The following is a 20129-nucleotide window of genomic DNA, read 5'->3' on the forward strand; positions in this document are numbered from 1 at the left end:
GTCATCGAAGTTTCAAGAAAATAAAGACAAAAATATCATTGTTGCATAGACTCGTGTGCCCAGTCAAAATAATTTGAAGGGGAAAGTTATCTCTTTATCTAAAGCTAAAGCAACATCACGTGAAAGGATGTTGTCTATGAAACTGTTTTATAATAGCAACAGCTTTCCATTGCTCTTTATTGTTGTTAAAAGTTTTATGGTAATTAACTTTTGAAATTGATTACCAGTAAGGTCCTCCCTTTAGACTGATTGCATGGTACTGAACCTAGTATTAACACATTCCCTTATTCAATGATAAACAAGATACAAAACCTAAAATGAAAAAAAAAAGTATTGGCTGAATCTACATTTCTGTATTTAGCGTCGACACCGTGCTGACTTCCTGCTTCTTGTTGTACGACGGCGTTTTCACTTGCACGTCGTCGACGCTTGGTGGCGGTCTATATGACAACGCACACGCTACGTAGAATAAGATGGAGCCCAGTTTGAGTGACGCTAGTAGGATGAACACATTGATGCTCATGGATGTATTGTCGTACAACCAGCACTGTCGGGAATCACCGCAGGAATTCTCCCATAGGACGCAGGATCTGTCGATGATGGAACCGAAGATGATCGGGCCTGGTACGGTCCCTAGTGAAAATAGTAGCAAGAGGAGAATTTCAAAATGGCGGTTTTACCAATTTTTTTTTTTTTTTTTTGCACAGCATTAAATAAAAGACAGTAAATCACAACATAACGTTAGGCCTATGTTTGTGAAATTATAGAGATGGAAATAATTATGGTTAAAATGTTGTTTCGTGAAATAAACACGAGATTTTCAAATTGTCGGTTTGACTTTAACATTTTTATTAACCAAGGGACATGTCTATGAGTCAACAGTCCTATATAGGATACTGCAAGTTTTTTTTAGGTTTCGGACGGTTTTTTTTACAGTATAAACCCAAGGGAAAAAAATCACCAACATAACTTCTACAAAATTATAGAGATGTAGGCCTAAGTAAAGTTAAAACGTTATTGTAAAAACGAGCAGTATTGGCGTCATGCATAGACAAGCAACCATTATTTATAGCACAACTACTGTGTGTGGCCTTATTCAAGAGAACAGTTTCTTAATAAACAATGGAAATGTTTTGAGTCCAAAATTTCTAGAATATCATAAGTTAAGTTATTACACAGTATAATACCAGTATAATACCAAAGAAAGTAAATCAACAGCGAAACATATGAAAATAGAAGTGGGAATAAAGTTTAAAATGTGTGTTTATGAACAGTACAGAAGTGTAATTGTGTCAATATTATTTGGTTGCACATAGATGAGCAACTATTGTCAATATCAGAACAAGTGTGTGATGTCATTCAAAAGAAGATCAACTAGTCTTTATAAGAATCACACACTCGGTATTTAAAACACCTAGAACAAACATGGTCCCTATAGAGGGCGCCATTAAACTCGTTTAAGTCCCCTACTCAACACATGTGATACTGCAATGGTATCCACTATCCATTAAGAAGCAAAGCTTGCAGAAAATTTTCACACTTTGTTCTTTGTTCTATTCAGAGTATCCTAAGGGAAACTGCCAAGTGGAACACTTTTTTTAAAAGGTACCCATCAGCAATTACAAATTATTAGTGAACAGAACAATTGTATAACACAATGGATATGAAATGATTTTGGTAGATGGCCTTAGCTTTCGATCCGAACCGGACCTTCTTCAGAGGCATGAAACAAGTACAAACAAATACATTATGAGGCAAGGTTGATAATCAATACAATAATTAGAATAAAACACACGCCCGATTAACAAATCAGGAACACGAGATTATATAGACAACATTGCAGCTTGCTTTTGCAGTATTCATCAACAACAACAACAACAACAAAACAACAATGCAATACCTTCGACCATACACTAAAAAACAATATCCAGGTTATGAAACTGTGGTCATTAAATGAAACTGACTCCCCTCCACCACCAGCAGCAACTTTACGTTTTTTCCCGATTTGGACTTGGACAAATAGGGTGAAACAGATCTGGTGCTGTATGAGTTGGTGTGGTAGCAACGTATTTATAACAGTTTATTTGGCAGTCAAAGTATAGGCATGGCAATATCTGATAAATATAATTGTCTTTTACCTGCGGCGCGGTACATCAGGGACTGAACACCAAGAGCGAGGGCACGTTGTGAATGCGAAACACACCTGCAAAATTAAGTTAGAGACAAAAAGTAGTCTAACTTTAAAAGGAATCATTTATTTTCAACGACGACTGTTTCGATATACACGAAGAGAGGGAGGGATCATTATCTACTGCATAATTAAAGCACGTCCAAACCCCATAATGGTCAATGCTGGAGAGGACTGACTCGCGGAGTATTCAAACTAACCTGAAACTATAATGTCAAACTTAGGTCAGAGTCAAAATCCCAAATTGTTAACTAATTTCGGGGTCATCCAGACCATAGAAATGGGGATTCCGGGTCAAAAGAACTCGCATTCTGTCATCTCCCTAGTGATCTGGATTACGGGACAACACTGAGCTATGCACGTTATGAGTAACAATAATAAGAAGAGGTGAAGAACACTTAGTGCGCCGGTATCCACCACAAAAAAAGTGATGCTCATGGCGCAAAGAAGAAACAAAACAAATTAATTAATGAAAAGCAGCTGTGAATAACAGTTTCAACATAGTTATACAGTCAAAAAGGAGTAAACAAATCAATAATAGGCCTTATAGCAGAGTAAAGACTAACCTTATTGTGGCTGTAATTGTTGGCACCACAGCAATGAATGTAAAAAGCGCCATGGAGAATACGAGACCGACGAATACCCACATGGTGGAGCAGTCATCCTCACACTTGCCTCCCACTGCAAAACTGGTGACGTCAGAACCAGGCGGCGAAATGCAGGCACAATCTGTATAATTCTGATGATTGCAAAAAAGTTTGTAAAATAGAGTTAAAAAACCTTTAGAGACCATTCATCTATGTATAATCATCACAAAATGCTGACACATCGTTACGGTTTTTTTTTTTTTTTTTTTGTAGAATCACTTTGTCTTCAGTAAAAATGTCAACAAAAACATAATGAAACAGAAATTGGGTGAAATACCTTTTCATAATTACTGACGAGGCCAAAGCCAGCGATTTTGAAAATGGCTTACGTTGCTTTGACCGACAACTTTGTAAGATATAACGTCTGGGAGCCGCACACTAGCTGCAACTTTTGGGCACCCTCTGACTGACAACAAATTAATTGTAGAAAAACAGATCTGACCATTGGTGTTCATTTCACTGGAACACGTCACTGCTCTTCAGCTTACCTGGTATCCCTCCGCGTTCTTGCCGGCATTTACGGCACACCCAGCGTGGCAAGATGAGTAATACATGACGTTATTCGAACCGCAAACCGGGTTGTATGAAGTGTCACAAACACAGCCATCGTTACATTCAGCGGTAAGGTTGAATGCTCCTTCGTATGGTAATGATCTATGACAAGAATGGTAGAACTTTAAACGAGCACATTGCCTTAAATTTTCTTAAAATGTTGCTCTTTGGAATTGCTCCTTAATACCTTCTTCAGGAATTTGTCATACCCGTGTTGTAGGTAATTAATAAGTTGTGATTAAAAAAATAAAATAAGAGTCAGCAGAACCCGCACCAAAGAGCTGTGGTCGTTCCAAAACGACTCGTCGGTGCGGCACCATAATGTAGCCCGAGCAATAAATGTAGCCTGAGATTTGGACCAGTATGTTCGCTATCGTCTTCCTGCAAAATGGTTTGCTATTCTTTTTAAAATATTCTGCATGTATTAAAATAATCAAAAATTTCGTCAGATTTAGAAGGTAGTTACTCACGTATTTTGATATAACGTATTGACACCAGCGAATTTAAGACTAGAGCAGTTGAAGATAAAGCCAACCATGAGGAAGAGCGAGATACAGAGCGTGGCGCAACACAACCGGATCTGACCCAGGAACTTTAGCTGGTATTTCTTGACGATGTACCCGCCGATCAGAGCTCCTAGAAGACCCGATGGGATCGTGATGGCGCCTGCAACGATGGACGGAAAATTAATTGTGCAATATGTAAGTAAATTTTCCCCAGAGATTTTCCAGTAAATGTTGACTAAGGATTGTAAAAACACAAACTTTGGTCCCGTTCATTTGAACTTTTTTGTTTGTTTTATGAGCGAAACCTATTGCGAGTTTGGGCGTGTGGTCGCCAATCTGTTGTGGCGTTTTGCGCGGATGATGCAGAAATTTAACCTCGATCTCAGACTTGAAATCGAGTCTAGTGGCTTATAGCCAGTCAGTGACACCAGGGGCGGATTGCAATAAAACGATCTAAGTCAGCGGTCTAAGACCAGTCAGTTATAGCCGGCTATCTGCCTTAGACGGTCTTAGCTTAGTCAGTCATTAAGCCTGTTGCAATAAGCCGGTCTTAGATAAGTCGCTGAAAAGTAATGAAATACGAACAAGTGTCCCATAATACTTAGCACTCTGCAGGCACTGGTGGTACGGCATTGTTGTTATTGCTTTGGTTTAAATCATCGGATATCAAATCTGAGAGTTGTATCATTTTTACTCTTGGGAACATATATTTATGATATAATTTATCATAATCATATGCCTCTAATGGGTGTAATCTATCTCTAAATATCATCTCGTCGTTGAGCCATTTGCATCAAATCGTCTACAACTAACAAAAGCAGCGCCATCTTTAAAAACCAAAACAAAGACCGATTAAAGCCAGCTCTGAGCAGGCTTAAGATTTAAGACTGGCTATAATTATAGACCGCGCTATTGCAATCGGTCTATAATTAATCCGCCCCAGAACTTGACCTTAATAACGACACGCCAGTGATATTGCTGTGTGCATAGAGCAAGGCATGTGTGGATGCAAAACATGATTTTGATTAGCATGACAAGATAGTAGTTGTTGTTTTTAATTTTAAAAAATAATGAAACTCCAAGGTGTCAAATTTACCAGCTATTATCGCTGAGAAACCCGATGTCAGATTGAACTGTGACTCTAAAAACTTGGGTCCGAATGCAGCTATACTGGATAGAATCATCCACTCTGTGATGAGACCCAAGTTGATGAACATAAAGGGAAGATTCTTGAACAGTGTCCAGATGGCCATGGGAAAATCCTTCATACTACCAATCATTCCTGTGGGTGAGAAGAAAAACGTTGATTAAAGACCGGTCAAAGACATGCATTTTACGTGAATGGATGGCGATGTTTACACGAGGGCACCAATAAGTGATGGTTTTTAGATTTCCACTTCGTATGGTCCAGCAGATATTATGGCAGGCTCATAAGATGGGTTCAAGGGTCTCCAAATTTAAAGTGCTGCAAACAAAATATTCCATTTTTGTTTCATATTTCTTTCTTCAGCGGTCATGGCTGATCGGTTTTACATAAGTCGAGTTTAAAGAGTTTTTATATAGGCTATTTATTGTACACCAGTTTATGTTTCATCTATACCTGAATCACTCCGGGCTTCGAAGTCTGTCCCTTTCTGATTCTCAGCCACTTTTGCAGCAAGCACTTTCTTATGATCTGAAGCAAAAAAAATAACCATTAATGAGTAAATGACACACAATTAACAATATATTAAACCAAGAAAGATAAACAAAGGTTTATTCTTGGTCAAAATTGACGACTCCAGTTGATATTCTGTGGGGAATTGTGTCGTAGATTTGTGCTAATTACATTCAAATGGTAATCGTTATTACATTCAAATGATAAGCGTTAACGCGATCAACTCATCACATGTTATTTAAAGGTATTTTACACAAAAAATCGAGGGTTAAAAGAACATCGTTTAGTTCCATAATGGAACAGTTTTTATTTTAGTGAAATATCCCCACTGAAATGAATTCATATTCGAGAAAAAACACCACTAAACCCACCCCTTCCCAACCCCAACCCCAACCCCCCCCCCCCAAAAGAAAAACCCACCAACAACAACAACAACAACAACAACAACAACAACAACAACAACAACAACAACAACAACAACAACAACAACAACAGCAGCAGCAGCAACACAACAAAACAAACGCGACAACAACAAACGCAAAGCTGATTTGGAATGTTACAACCATTAGGGCTGTGAATTTCACATCCTAAACATTATGCATGGGTCATCACCCTCTCTTTATTTCCTGACTCGCACAAAAACGGATAACGCAACAACATTTTCACAAGTTTGTTGTTATTTCATGTATATACTTGATCACATAAAACCTGAACACTTTCTGCAAACATTTTGTCAGCTCTAGCAATCTTGAAAAAATCAATTGAATGACATGTATACAAAAACACACTCGCCCAACAAGCTCATTCATTCAACGATGTGGAAAGGTGTTAGAAAGGCCATTATTACATGGTTGTATTCACTCTGTTGAGCAATCATGTATGTATTAAATATGCACCAAGGTAGATCAATATCCATATTATATTTTAATACTGTATGCTTATCCCGTCGCCAAACGTGCCGGCAGATCGATTTTATTATTGAAATTTCTGGTCGTGTGTTTACAGTTTATCCATAATACTGGCCTTGCTCGTGAGGTTCGTGTTTAAGTAGTTCAAATCAACGCTTTGTCATTGAAGGCTCAGTTCTATTGCCCGGTGTTGACGCTCTATATTAATACCAAAAATATGCAGTTCGTGACAAAACGTACATTGGTGTGTATATTATTTGCTCATCAAATAGATGACCAAAAGAGATTTCTGTTATACACTAAAAGGAACATTACAGAATTGTTTTTTGCTAAGAAAACAGTTGCTGGCAGTGTAAGCACTTTGTGTAATCCACCATATACATAAACTGACAAACCTGTAGAAGCTTGAGATCGATCGGCCATCTGTGTCACATGAGAATAGTGAAAAACCGATTACAAATTTTGCATTACATCGATGTCAAAATAAAAATGAAGAAAACGAGCACTGAACGAAAAACTCCAAACGCGAAGTTAGATTATTTTTTTTCTCATCAAACATGACATTTCAGACAGAAATATTCCAAGGGATGTTTTCAACTATCATCATCATTAGTTAGACCGTGGAAGTTTTATGTTAATCTGTGAGCTTCACGATTTTTGTTTCTTACCAATTCTGTAACATTCCTTTAAACTATGAGGTACCTCAACATGTTCAATTATCAATTGAATATCCATATTGAGGTTTCGTGTAGTGTTCGTTCTCTTGCAAAGCTATCATATAATATTATTTTGCTACGAGTATTTTAGTGCGTTGTAAGCAAGTTGGGCATGATGACGTTAGGTAATGTGGATGTTTCCAACTGCATTTGCATAGCCAGTGGCAGATGTGGTGGACACAATATTGTACTATTAGTAGATTATCCACCACATCCTAAAAGGGCTAATAATTGGTGGGGGAAAAACCTCTGTTCATTTATAAATAGTCCATTCCCGTGAAATATTTTAATTATATTATTTTTTTGTTTATGTCACCAGCTACGGGTATCGTAATAGAATGCATGTAGTTTGGTTATCCCCTCTTTAATCATGGCAATAACTACTGACTTGAAATGTAGTACTAGGCCTATAGGCCTACATCAGATTTCGAAAGCATTTTGAGAATCATTTCCTCTTTGAAGTAATATGGAAAATAGAAAAAGTATATCAGCTTTTATAGCCGAGATCTGAGAAGCGTTACTGACAGTAACGGCTCTCAGATTATGTATTCTAATTACGGGTTATTCTTCCTTCATGGATATAATCGCTCCGAAATTTTAGCATATCTCAAAAACGCGACAGTGCCTTTTGAAATGATTTTTTTCACAGGTTAGTTTCATTGTATATTTCTATACAGGAATAATAATCAAACGGTTCAAGAACCACATGGATTGTATACTTTCTCTTTAGTAAGCCTCAAAAAGCCAGCGTTCTAAGATGTTTTTTTCACAGGTTTGTTTCATTGTATATTTTTATATTTATACAGGAATAAAACAATCAAGTGGTTTAAAAAACCACATGGGTTATGTACGTTCTGTTTGGTAAGCGTCTAAAAGCTGTTCAAAATAGAAACAGCAAAACTGTACAGTGATTAAAAAAAATGCACTGGTTGCACTCGGGTCAAACCTACAACAATGGATTATAAAATACGTTTGTATGTAAATACTTGTTTAAAAGGAAGGTACACGTTTGGTAATTACTCAAAAAAATATTAACTTAAAAACTGACTTGGTAAAGAGCATTGGAGAGCTGTCGATAGTATACAACATTGTGAGAAACGGCTCCCTCTGAAGTAGCATAGATTTTGAAATAGAGGTAATTTCTCACTAAAATAATAAAAGACTTCTAGCTAGAAGTCTTTTTTTCCTATGTGAAAGCACACAAATTCGTCCAATAGGGGTGTTTTTTCTTTCATCATTTTCTCCAAACTCAGATGACCAATTGAGCTCAAATTTTTACAGGTTTGTTATTTTATGCATAATGTTGAGATACACCAAGAGAGGAGACTGGTCTTTGACAATTACTAATAGCGTACCTTCCCTTTAATGCTCTCTTCGACTTTACACTTCATAACTTACGCTCTAGCTATTCCCATTAAGGGAACGCTGAAGTGGATGTAACAAAGCAAATCGTGTTTTTGCGGCATTATAAATGGAATCCAAGTGTGTTAAGGGTCAGTTTTGTGTACCTACACGTTGCATGCTGTGTGTTTTTGTACAGGTTTGTCATCTTAGGTCTTGCGTATTTGAGTATTTGTGTCGGCATGCAGTGTTCACAGTTGAAACCAGTTTGGGGCTCAATGTGTGGAATGGTGCACTTCCCCCACTGTGTGTCTCCATTGTGTATACCTAGAATCTTGGGAATTCCTTTGAGGAATTTAGGGAGAATACTTCTGTACACAAGGAAAACAGTCAGTGTTGACCTTTCTCTATGGTTAATTTATGAGAATATTTGGGGATACACACTGCACCATATCGGGCATTTTATTTTATGCAAGTTGAGCTCAAAAATTTAAACAAGCTCAAATGATTGACAAACTTCACTTGGAATGGGCCTTCATTTTCAAAACATTCCCAGCTACAGTCTGTAGTAACAGAGGGATTTTAAAGAAACTTGTGTCAAGTGAACAACTGCTTTGCTGTGCTATGACCCTATTCGGACATTCATTTAAATTGCTAACTTTCAATTGTTGTCCCTATATTTATGGGACGCACCATCAGAAAATGACCTCTCACCTTTCAAGTATCTTGGGAATCCATATAAGGGCATGACGACGAGTATTCCCAAACAGGCTGGCATGACGAGACCCAGCCACCACGCACCGATCCATAGTGGATGATCTGCATTTATTCCTCTGCAAAGAGCAGCAAAAAACATTACACATTAACGCAGTTGCACTTTGCCAAATTGTATTTGCGTTTTGCTACAAGTTTATCCGTCTCGTCCAGCAATTCCACCCAGTGACAATCTCAATGGTTGATTGACACAATCTCCAAAATGGTGGGATCGTATAAATTGTTTAAAACGTTGTCCAAAAATGTTAAGTACATTTTTGTGAAGTGCCTTATAGAACATTATTACGAGGTGAAATTTGGACGAGTGAAATGGAATTCAGATTTAAAAAAAGTTATTATATTCTGCGACAATGCTTATACCAAATGCATTCATTTTTTCTTTATATAATTCACTAATATTCCACACATTGTTTGTTGAACATTTTTCACAAAAAAATCACAGTCCAGATACGGAAACTCGTTCACCCCGGTCTCTAAAACGTTGTGTAAACCCCCAATGTGACAATACCTTGAAAGTCGATTATACAAACGGGCGGGGAATGAATATTTTGGAAACGACGCTACGAACCGTCCTATAATTATCCATATGGGACTCCTATATTAAATTTTGGAGCGTGGATGACACGTGGCGCGATTTCACCAATCTTTAATATGACATACATCATGTTCGTGTTCTTTAGGAATTGTGGTGATTCAGAACAGAACAAGTGGTTTGAAAACTCGACATTTCGATCAAGCTGCTCTCCTCTGACCGTCTTCATGAGAATGTATCCATCACTAATGTTTCCCACCGTGCAAGTTTAAAAAAAAAAAACATTTAAAATGAAATGTTCAGAAGCTAAATCGAAACAGACGACAAGAGGATTTACTTACTCGTTAGGCTCCTTGGGGAAGTCTGTATATATTCCTAGGAACAGACCACCGACAAGATATCCAATTGCTGGACCCAGAGTAGTAACTGCCTGGAAAACACCTGTTACATGTACCAACAATAATAGAGATTTGTACAACTATTATCTTCTATGAAAATCTGTAATGTTCATTTTGTTCATATTCATGAAAAATTGATTATGACGGGAGTTCGTCAAAATAATTTAAAAATGCAATAGAGTTGAAAAACATGGACAAGAAAAGTTTTATTTCTTTTCCGTTATGGTTTTCCGGATATCTGAATATTATTAGTATATTGGATTATTCAAATCTGCTTGTAGCAGTGGACACTATTGGTAATTGTCAAAGACTAGCCTTTACAGCTGGTGTATCTCAACATAAGCATTAAATAACAAACCTGTGAAAATTTCAGCTCAATCGGTCATCGAACTTGCGAGATAATAATGAAAAAAAAAACACCCTAGTCACACGAAGTTGTGTGCGTTTAGATGGTTGATTTCGAGACCTCAAGTTCTACATCTGAGGTCTCGAAATTAAATTCGTGGAAAATAACTTCTTTCTCGAAAACTATGTCACTTCAGAGGGAGCCGTCTCTCACAATGTGTTATGCCATCAACCTCGTTACCAAGAAAGGTTACTCGTTACCAAGAAAGGTTTTATGCTAACAAATATTTTGAGTAATTACCAATAGTGTCCACTGCCTTTAACAGGCTGAACAAGCAGATGAACAAGGAGCAAAAGTCCAAACATCAAGATAAAACTAGTAGATAGCATTAAATATACACAATAACAGCGGATTATACCCAAAAGAGAAAAAATCATCCAAGAGTCAAGGCAATGTCAAAATCACCGACATTTGTTTGTAGGTGATCTTCCCAAACATTGAGTTTAAGTCATATGATTTCAAATTGTGCAAATCAAGAAATTGAGATACAGTAACTAGACTACAATATTCCAGTCATTGTAAAATCAGCGTTTAGCTTTGGTAGGATTCGAACCCACAACCTTGTGATTGCAAGTCCTGCAGTCTAATCACTAAAGTGACCATGTTTACTCACCTACATAAAGTGACACGCTCACCGGATTGACGTTTTCATCAAGATACGTCACACCAAGTGTGTACAAAGGTGAGGCACCTATTCCATGCAGCGCCTGCGCCGCCACAAACATCCAGAAATAGTTACTTAAACTAGTATCCCCCGCATTGCAACCCGGAACCTCGGCCCGGTTCGGATCGCACGTGTCGACATCAGACGGCATGACGTCATAGTCTGGTGTCAGGAAGTGCGGCAGCATGAATATGATGGAGCCTAGAACAAAGATCAGGGAACCAGTTCCGAGCCACTTGGGCTTGTGGCTTTTCTCACCAATGTACGTGACGAAGACGATGATGACCATGACGGAGAAGTCGTAACAGCTGCTGATGGATCCGCTCTGGACGCTCGGCAGGGAGAACCGTTTCTCCAGCGTGGACGTGATGACGTAGATGAAACCGTTCACCGTCATGCCCTGCACGAGGGCGAACCAACTCAGAAACACCAGGTACCCCTTGGGGTTGTTCAGGAACTGGAGACACCCTGGCCGGAACCCGAGCCACCCGTACCTCACGTAGTCATCCGGATCGTCCGAAGATGAACTCATTCTCCGGGTTTTTCCTCCGTTGAGATTCCGGATCTCCACTTCGCCCCGCCCATGGGTGGTATCCCCATTCTGATAGTTTGATGTCTCCATCTCGTTGTTGTAACTTGGGTTGTTAAAACCGTTTTCGACTTCCCCGCCCCCAGACGATAACACGGCGGTACTTTCTTTATCCATTGGCTACCTCTCTGCCATTATTTTCTCATAGATAGATAAATAAACTATTGAGCTTGTGGTTTATGTTCGGCTAAAGTTACCTGCAAGTAAGCATAAACAAAATGACTCGTTAAAATAACATAGCTCAAGTGTATTGAAGCCCTGAGGAAAGGGTACCCTACTCCGCCATAATGTTACACGCTAAAAACTCCCGAGTCAGAATTGACGCGGATTCTGGGGTCACTATACAGATCCAGAAATGGGTCAGGCAGCACAGAACGAAGATCGGACGAAGAACACAAGACGAAGATTATGACCCGTAAGTTTTGTGCGTTTTGTGTGTGTGTTTTTAATGAGTGACCGCCTTGTTCGTCCGGCCTTCCTCAGGCAAACCCAGGGGTAATTTTTTGTTTCGTACCACACGCTGGCCACGGGGTCAACAGTGAAGGGATCTGGGAAAGCGCCCATACCTTATGCGTGTATGCGATGGCCAGCGTCTGGTACGAACAAAAACTTTGCACCCAGGGGCACAGCCACAACTGCAAATGTGGCTGAAATAGGGCTACCTACAAAACCCTTCGCAGTCAATATTATGATGCATGCTTTGCTATCATCCACCAAGAGCCTGGCTGGTAGAGGTATAGCAGAATGCACCTATGGTATTGAGAAGTTGGTCAACAATTGAATGAACAACGTTTTACGGGGTGCTCTAAATATAACAACTCGAACTTTATCGAAGACAATGTGACGACGCCCTTCCAGCAATGAGGTCACCTTCCGTATGACATTTGCCTTTGGGGTCAACAAACTTTCTGAGGCACATTAAACTCGGAATACAATAACTACTACTCAGACTTAATCATGTATTTACAGGTCTTTGATTTTTGGAACCAACAAGGTCAGACATTAACAAGCTAACACAAATCCTGATACCACAAACCGAAACAACAATGGCTTCCATGTTCCTTGTGCAAATTAAATCAAAGCCGAGGTAAACAAAACAAACAGAATGTGTTGTTAGGATTATAATGTCTAAGTCTCGCGAGTCTCGCAAAAGTATCGCGCGTATTCGAACATTGGGGCCCGTTTCAAGGCTCCGACTGGTATTTACTCAAAATCATTTGTTGTAGTATAAAACATTGTGAGAAACGGCTCCCTCTGAAGTAACGTAGTTTGTGAAAAAGAGGTAATTTCACACTCAAATATTAAGAAGCATTTTTAATATGCATCTGTCAAAGTAATGTAACAGGGTGTTTTTCTATTATTCTCTTGCAACTTCGAAGGCCAAACTTTCATAGGTTTGTTATTTCATGCATATCTTGAGATACACCAAGTGAGAAGACTGGTCTTTTGACAATTACCAAATGTGTCCAGTGCCTTTAAAGGTGCATAATATTGTTCCCTTCGTCGTGAAGCAAGGAACCCTTCCTCCGGACCCATTGATCTATATTATATTGATGGAGGTCAAAAGTTGGACCTAAGTGGTCACAACAAATTCTAAACCGTTATTTTTCCGAACAATGTATGAAACAACAAGAGAAACTTATGGGTACATTTTGAAGCGATTTAGTTAGGGTTAACAATGTACATACTTACATAAACAATACATCAAGGAATAAACCACAAGAGACATTAACCCACAGATGTCGCTGGTTCAAGTCCCGCTCCAGGCAGACAAACTGTCTTTTTTAAACCCAAACAACAAATTACATACACAGCATGCAACTTCAATGAGGCAAACTGTGGATAATATCCCACCAATGTTGTATGACCTGCAATGTGTCTCTAACTCCAGGTGGGTTTGGTTCCACCCTGAAAAAATCAGCCCATATTCATGTTGACTTAGTTTATCACGTTGCGGTGTGCAGCATGATTGTAATCGCTGATAATATAAAAACCTTCATTACACCGTGTTAGGTCTATAAAAAAAAACATGTACTGCGTCCCGCCGGCTTCCCTTTTTAGAGTCCGCTTCCTTTTTCGTATAGGATTATAAACAAAATTCAAAAGATGATATAATATTTTAACGATAATAACATAAATGTAAGCCAAGCCTGTTGTCTAAAAAGAAAAACAATTTCCTTTTTCCTTTTTCAAAAAGGCAGGACGCTAAACACGTTTTTATTTGCTGTTGGCCTTACTCATCGTTGCACAGTTGGATCATGGAGGAATAAATTTATTCCTCCATGGTTGGATGTAGTATTTCCACTTGTTATCAAATCGCTAATCATTAACTATAATCATATAACTGTAACGATAAGGCATTCATTTTTATAACCACGAGGGTTTAATGTTTATTTTCTACTGTGTTGGTTTTGAGTTTATGGTGCAACCATAATAACATGCATTATAAAGTCACGTGCGGTCAATTTGTTGGAGCAAATAAAACCTCCATGAACTAGGTTCCCACTACGTCAGGTTTGAAAACTCTTATTCTCTTATAAATTCTCAAATGTTGGGTTTTCTCGCCAACAGGCCCTTTAATCGATTCAGTAATAATTAAAAACAAAAAGTATATAGGAGAGTTTGCGGTAACACCATGTAATAACAATCTCTAAATGAGTTGGGGTGGTTCTGAAAAGAACCGTTGGATTAACTCGACGTTTCGATCAGTATGCTCTGATCAAAAGAACCGTTGGATTAACTCGACGTTTCGATCAGTATGCTCTGATCAAGACGATCAGAGCATACTGATCGAAACGTTGAGTTAATTCAACGGTTCTTTTCAGAAGACGATCAGAGCATACTGATCGAAACGTCGAGTTAATCCAACGGTTCTTTTCAGAACCACCACAACTCATTTAGAGATTGTTATTACATGGTGTTACCGCAAACTCTCCTATATCTTATTTCCACCATGCAAAGTTTCAAATCCTACTTAACAAAAGTATGCCATGTTTTTCGGCCGGATTTTCGCCATAAACAAAACACAGACACAACATTCAGTTGCCGATATAATGGCAGAGGGTGTCCTCCTGCAAATCAACCAATTTATTGGACTTCAAAGAACCGAACGAGAAAACGAGGGAGACAATTAAACACAAGATGGATAGATGAATTAAGATCGTGTGGGCATATCTTGTCAATGAACAGCTCATGATAGAGAAGAGGGTTTTTTCTCCTGCTGCTGAGTGAAGTAGGCCATAAATCAACCAATTATTGGACCCCTAACATGAAAAAGGGGGACAAAACACAAGATGGCGGAGGATGAATGAACTAAGAATTAGGGGCATTGATTGTCAACAACAAAACTCAGGATGAAGTGAAATGTTGAATTGATGGAGAGGCTTTCCTCTTGCAGCTTTTAGTTATTAGTATTAATTATTCGGCATTCACACATACAATAAGGAGCACGACAAAACTCAAAATGACAAGGGAACATAGAGAAAAAAAAACTAGCAACACATGCCAGGGAAAAGAGGCCAAGTGAAGTAGGCCAGATAGGATAGAAAAGAAAGAGTTACCAGGTGAAATGCAGTATCATCTTTTCTATGAGATTAAAGACAGTGTACACTATTGGTATTTGTCAAAAACCAGTCTTCTCTCTTGGTGTATCTCAACAAAATGCATAAAATAACAAACCTGTGAAAATTTGAGCTCGATCGGTCGCACAGTGGGCCAGAATTGAATCAAAGTGTGCCAAATTATATCTCAACATATTTTTGGTGAAAATTATATTTAAACATATTTATGATGGAAAGTTGGTTGTAAGGGGTTTTCCTTCTGATACGTAGAATTTGATGGTCATGGTTTTAAAGGTCTATGACGTCATCATAGTCCTGAATCGTGATTGGTCGGCAAGAGTTAATAACTACTAATATCGTTTTGTTCATTTTTTCCCCTAGGCATATCAAAGAAACAGTTTGTGAACAATTAATGTTTTGCGATGCAAAGTGTGTTTTCATAAGGGTTTCTAAAAGCGTTACTCATAAAGGGTGGTCTTTCTTTGATGCTAAACAGAGAAATATGACCGCTGACACACGCACTGTCGTTACAGGTGGTTGAGTCAAAACAGGGTATACAACTTCAAAATTGAATAATTTCCAAAGTCGCAAAATGTCGCAACCAAATTTGGTTTTAGACTGTTCCTGAAGGTTCAGGCTACTGAAAAAAGTTAGAATTAAAGCGGCAATCGGCGGCATTTTATATTTCCTATGTCTCTGATTGAAATAAATGAAAACTAGGAGGCATTTTATGGGATTTATCAGATTTTTTCAAACAGTAAACAGAAATTAAACTGATTATTAATTTAATTTTCATGAAATATGGACTATAAACAACCATCGACACGGTTTTCATGGCATTATCTTTTATGAGCGTTCAGGGTCGCAAGTTAAAATACCCATTAAGTTCAACGGTTTTGCCGCACTTTGTTACGATTTTTTGTCTAAATAAAGTCATAACCCTAATTTTAAAGAGTTTTGTTTCATTAATTCTTTCTTTTAACATACCCCTGGACTATTAAGAACAATAACAAAATGGAAGTACTGATTTTTGAAACAATCACCAGTTGCCTATTTTTTTTTGGCGCAGTTTGACCTTGACCTGGCCCACTGTGGGTCGTCGGAGTTGCAAGATAACTATGAAAGAAAAAAAACACCCTTGTCACACGAAGTTGTGTGCGTGTATATAGATGCTTGATTTCGAGACCTCAAGTTCTAAACTTGAGGTCTCGAAATCAAATTCGTGGAAAATTACTCCCTTCTCCAAAACTAGGTCACTTCAGTGGGAGCTGTTTCTCACAATGTTTTATACCATCAACCTCTCCCCATTACTCGTTACAAAGTAAGGTTTTATGCCAATAATTATTTTGAGTAATTACCAATAGTGTCCACTGCCTTTAAGCCAATTATTCATTGCCTATATGCCCGCAATTTTGACTGTTGCATAACTAACCTAACAAAATACAACTCGCTTTGTTGTGTCATCGACCACCAAATGCATGGGGCAAGTCAGATGAGGTATGTAGCTTTACCATTGCCTGCAGAATTGTTCCTTTTGTAATCCCCAAATGTATCTCAATCAATGATGGGAAATTTCAGTGGATGAATGGAACACGAGGATTTGAGGCTCAGTCCCATAGTCTCCGAACAACTTCAGAGGCCAGGGTTAAAACCACATGAAACCAATGTAAAGTTACGCCAATTGGTCTGTGTATCTGGAGATATCATGAAGACATCAACCAGACGGTGTTCCTAGTCCATGGCGCATTATTATCTTTAGTAGTAGTACATTTCTATTATGTAAATTTAAACTCAAGGTCAGAGTCAATGTGGTGCAGTGTACCATGGTATTACTGTACAACTGTATACGTCTGTTGTTAAGGCCTATACTATTCCTCGCTCTATGGTTGTGTAGTGCAATTACACCTGTATGAGTGGACAGCATAAACTTTCGCTTTACAGTTTGTTTATAGTCAAAATAAACATCTATATCTAGCTGCTAGAGTGGGAGCATCAATATTGCCAGGGAAATCACAAACTCTGAAACAAATCTATTCTTATTATGATTTGTCTGATTCATACACATTCATTTTCCTTGCCCCCCCCCCCCTTCCCCCCCCCCATCCACACAGAACTGAGATTTTAAAAATCTAGTTGTTAGAAATGTTGTTCTCATCTTTAAACAGTTATTATGGCCTATTCATCACCTTTTTAATTTTTTAACTATCTATTAATTTTTGTTATATTTACTACAACATTTTGTTCTATACTCTATTGTTTTCAAAATCAGTCTGGCAGTCACTCTCTTAATGTAAAAGAGTGAAAAAGCACTCTTTGAAGAGCCATATGAAGGACAACTCTTTTTCGAGTGGTCTTCCACACTTTTAGATTGAAGTTTGCATCTTTTGGAGTGATGTTTCACTCTGACCTGGAGTGAAACCCCTCTAAAAGAGTGAAATAACCACCACTCTTTTTGAAGCGCCGTATGGAGGACAGCTCGAAATGTAAAGAGTGGTGTTTTTTTACTCTTTTACATTTAGAGAGTAACGACTTGAATACATTTTGAAATCGTGAATTCGAAGTCTCCAACTATTTCTCACTTGTCATGGAAATTTGCTTAGCATGAATTTCTTCCTTGATAAAAACACGATTACCAACCAAATTTCCATTTTGTTGCATAAATTGCTTGTTGCTGATTCAGCTGTTGTTTGCTTATCCTGAAAATCACGTGGAAATTTGGCTGGTATTCCTGTTTCTATCAATGAAGACATTTCTAAGCAAATTTGTGTGCTTAGAAGCTCTATGAAATTGGGCCCAGGCCGGACTGATACAACCGGTGCGATACAACAGCCAGGTGCAGCTGTGAAGTGTAGCTACACATTGGCAACGAGTATGCTGGGTAATGGAAACAACAAATTGTGGTATGACAGAATTGTATTGCTGCAACCCTGACACGTTATCTTTTACAAGGATAATGAAGGTTTAAATGGTCAGTTTATACAGTGAACCATTGAGGTGACAAATGCACTGTGGCAGTGAGTGTCTATGCCTTTATGGTGGCAAGGGGGAGGGCGCGGTGCCCCTGTTCATATTATTTCGGTGGCCGGGAAATACAATTCTCAAACTCTGCTACAAAGAAGCGTAGCCTACTACTATTTGTCTGCTTATAAATATAATTATGTCCTACCTGAAGTTGATGAAAGTCCAGATTATCTTGTCTCTGCTACAGGTACAGATGAAAGAAAAAGGCAATTCACGGTTCACGTGAAAAGCAACGGTTCAGCGAATAAAATATAAGAGCCGACCCTCTGGCTTCAACCATCAACCCCATAATACTACCTTCACAAAAGAGTTCATGACTCACACAACGGCTGATGTATGTCTAAAACCTGCACATTGATCTCTACAATAGTGACCGTAAACATTATTGAATAGGTGCATGACAAAGCCGTTGAATAAGGGAATCAATACGCCTGCTAAGTGACCTTTAAACGTTGTACTATGAACGCGCGGCTTATTCAAGATTTACATAATACCAGTTGGCCTATGGTCGTCGATATTGAATGAACCTTTTATGGTTGAATTGGGTTCCTGTTTAGGACAAAAAAATTGGTCATGCCTTGCGAAGCATGAAGAATGCTTTTGCTGTGACATTGATCAATTTTGTTGGATGTCCGACATTCGGGTTTCTTTTCTACTCTTGCGTATCACCGCCTTTTGACGCAGGGACGAATAAACCAGTGTATGTGTCAACGGGGCGGGGTAAAAAAACAGTCAACACATTGAAAGTAGACACTTTGCTCTGTCAAGAAAAATTTCGTCGAAAATACAATAGTTTTTTTTATTAATTATCTTCGTTTTATTTTTCTTCTCTTATTAATTAGGTTTTCTCGGCCAATTTCAGCAAAAAATCCATTCATTTTAAAACCCGACTCGTCCAAGTTGGTTTATGAAATTAATGTTCCGTTGAATCAGCATTCAACTGTCCAATTATTCAATTTCACCAATTATTATTTTTAGCATTCACATAGCAAAAACCTGTGAAAATTAATGTTTGCGTTCAATTAATTTTGTCATCGTAATATAACTGAAAAACACCTTTGGAAAAAAAAAAAAAAAACTCTTTCTCTAAAATCTACACTTTCATGGTTCAAAGGTGGTCGTTTCTAACAATGTTGTATAGTAATAATTATTTCGAAATGCTCTTTACAAAGTACGATTGTCATTCATTTTGGAAGTAGACCTACCGAAGGTCAAAGATGTTACTAAACGAAACTTCAGCTTAATGTCACGGAATAATAATTACCAGTCAGTTTCCCTTGTGGAAAAAAATAATAACTGATTTATGGGCGTAAAATATTAGTAAGCATTTTGTTTTAATATGATTCCCATTGATGGATTATTTTCTTTTAATAATTAAAATCTTTTAATTTATGGCCGGAAGATTAGACATGATAACTTTTTTTCGACTCTATAGGTTGTTTACGTTTTATATTTATATTTTGGGTCAGATCGGCCAAATTTGGACCTAGTAGTAGTGGCCACAAGCGGCTGGTACGAAAACACCCATAGTGGCCAGACCAACGGCCTCAGGATTTTACCTTTAAAGGCAGAGGACACTATTGGTAATTGCTCAAAATAATTATTAGCATAAAACCTTACTTGGTAACGATTAATTTGGAGAGGTTGATGGTATAAAACGCTGTGAGAAA

The 20129-nt window shown here is 38.2% G+C and overlaps 1 protein-coding gene across 1 annotated transcript; it reads right to left on the bottom strand.

Moving 5' to 3' along the window:
- Positions 1–110: 110 nt before the first annotated feature.
- Positions 111–12017, bottom strand: LOC117300743 (solute carrier organic anion transporter family member 4A1-like). Its single transcript, XM_033784525.1, has 10 exons — positions 11239–12017; positions 10163–10262; positions 9230–9348; positions 5494–5568; positions 4990–5175; positions 3858–4053; positions 3324–3489; positions 2755–2927; positions 2139–2203; positions 111–633 (listed from the first exon to the last, which is right to left on the bottom strand). The coding sequence occupies exons 1-10, from the start codon at positions 11993–11995 to the stop codon at positions 344–346; spliced, it is 2127 nt and encodes a 708-aa protein (XP_033640416.1). The 5' UTR covers positions 11996–12017; the 3' UTR covers positions 111–343.
- Positions 12018–20129: the final 8112 nt, after the last annotated feature.

The sequence above is a fragment of the Asterias rubens genome, chromosome 16, assembly GCF_902459465.1.
Source record: "Asterias rubens chromosome 16, eAstRub1.3, whole genome shotgun sequence".
Taxonomy (NCBI): domain Eukaryota; kingdom Metazoa; phylum Echinodermata; class Asteroidea; order Forcipulatida; family Asteriidae; genus Asterias; species Asterias rubens.

Coding starts and splice junctions, on each gene's coding strand:
- LOC117300743 (XM_033784525.1), bottom strand. CDS start 11,995: ATGGATAAAGAAAGTACCGCCGTGTTATCGTCTGGGGGCGGGGAAGTC. Junction 9,349..10,162: donor TTCCCCAAGGAGCCTAACGA/GTAAGTAAATCC, acceptor TGCTCTTTGCAG/AGGAATAAATGCAGATCATC. Junction 5,176..5,493: donor CGAAGCCCGGAGTGATTCAG/GTATAGATGAAA, acceptor TCTCACCCACAG/GAATGATTGGTAGTATGAAG.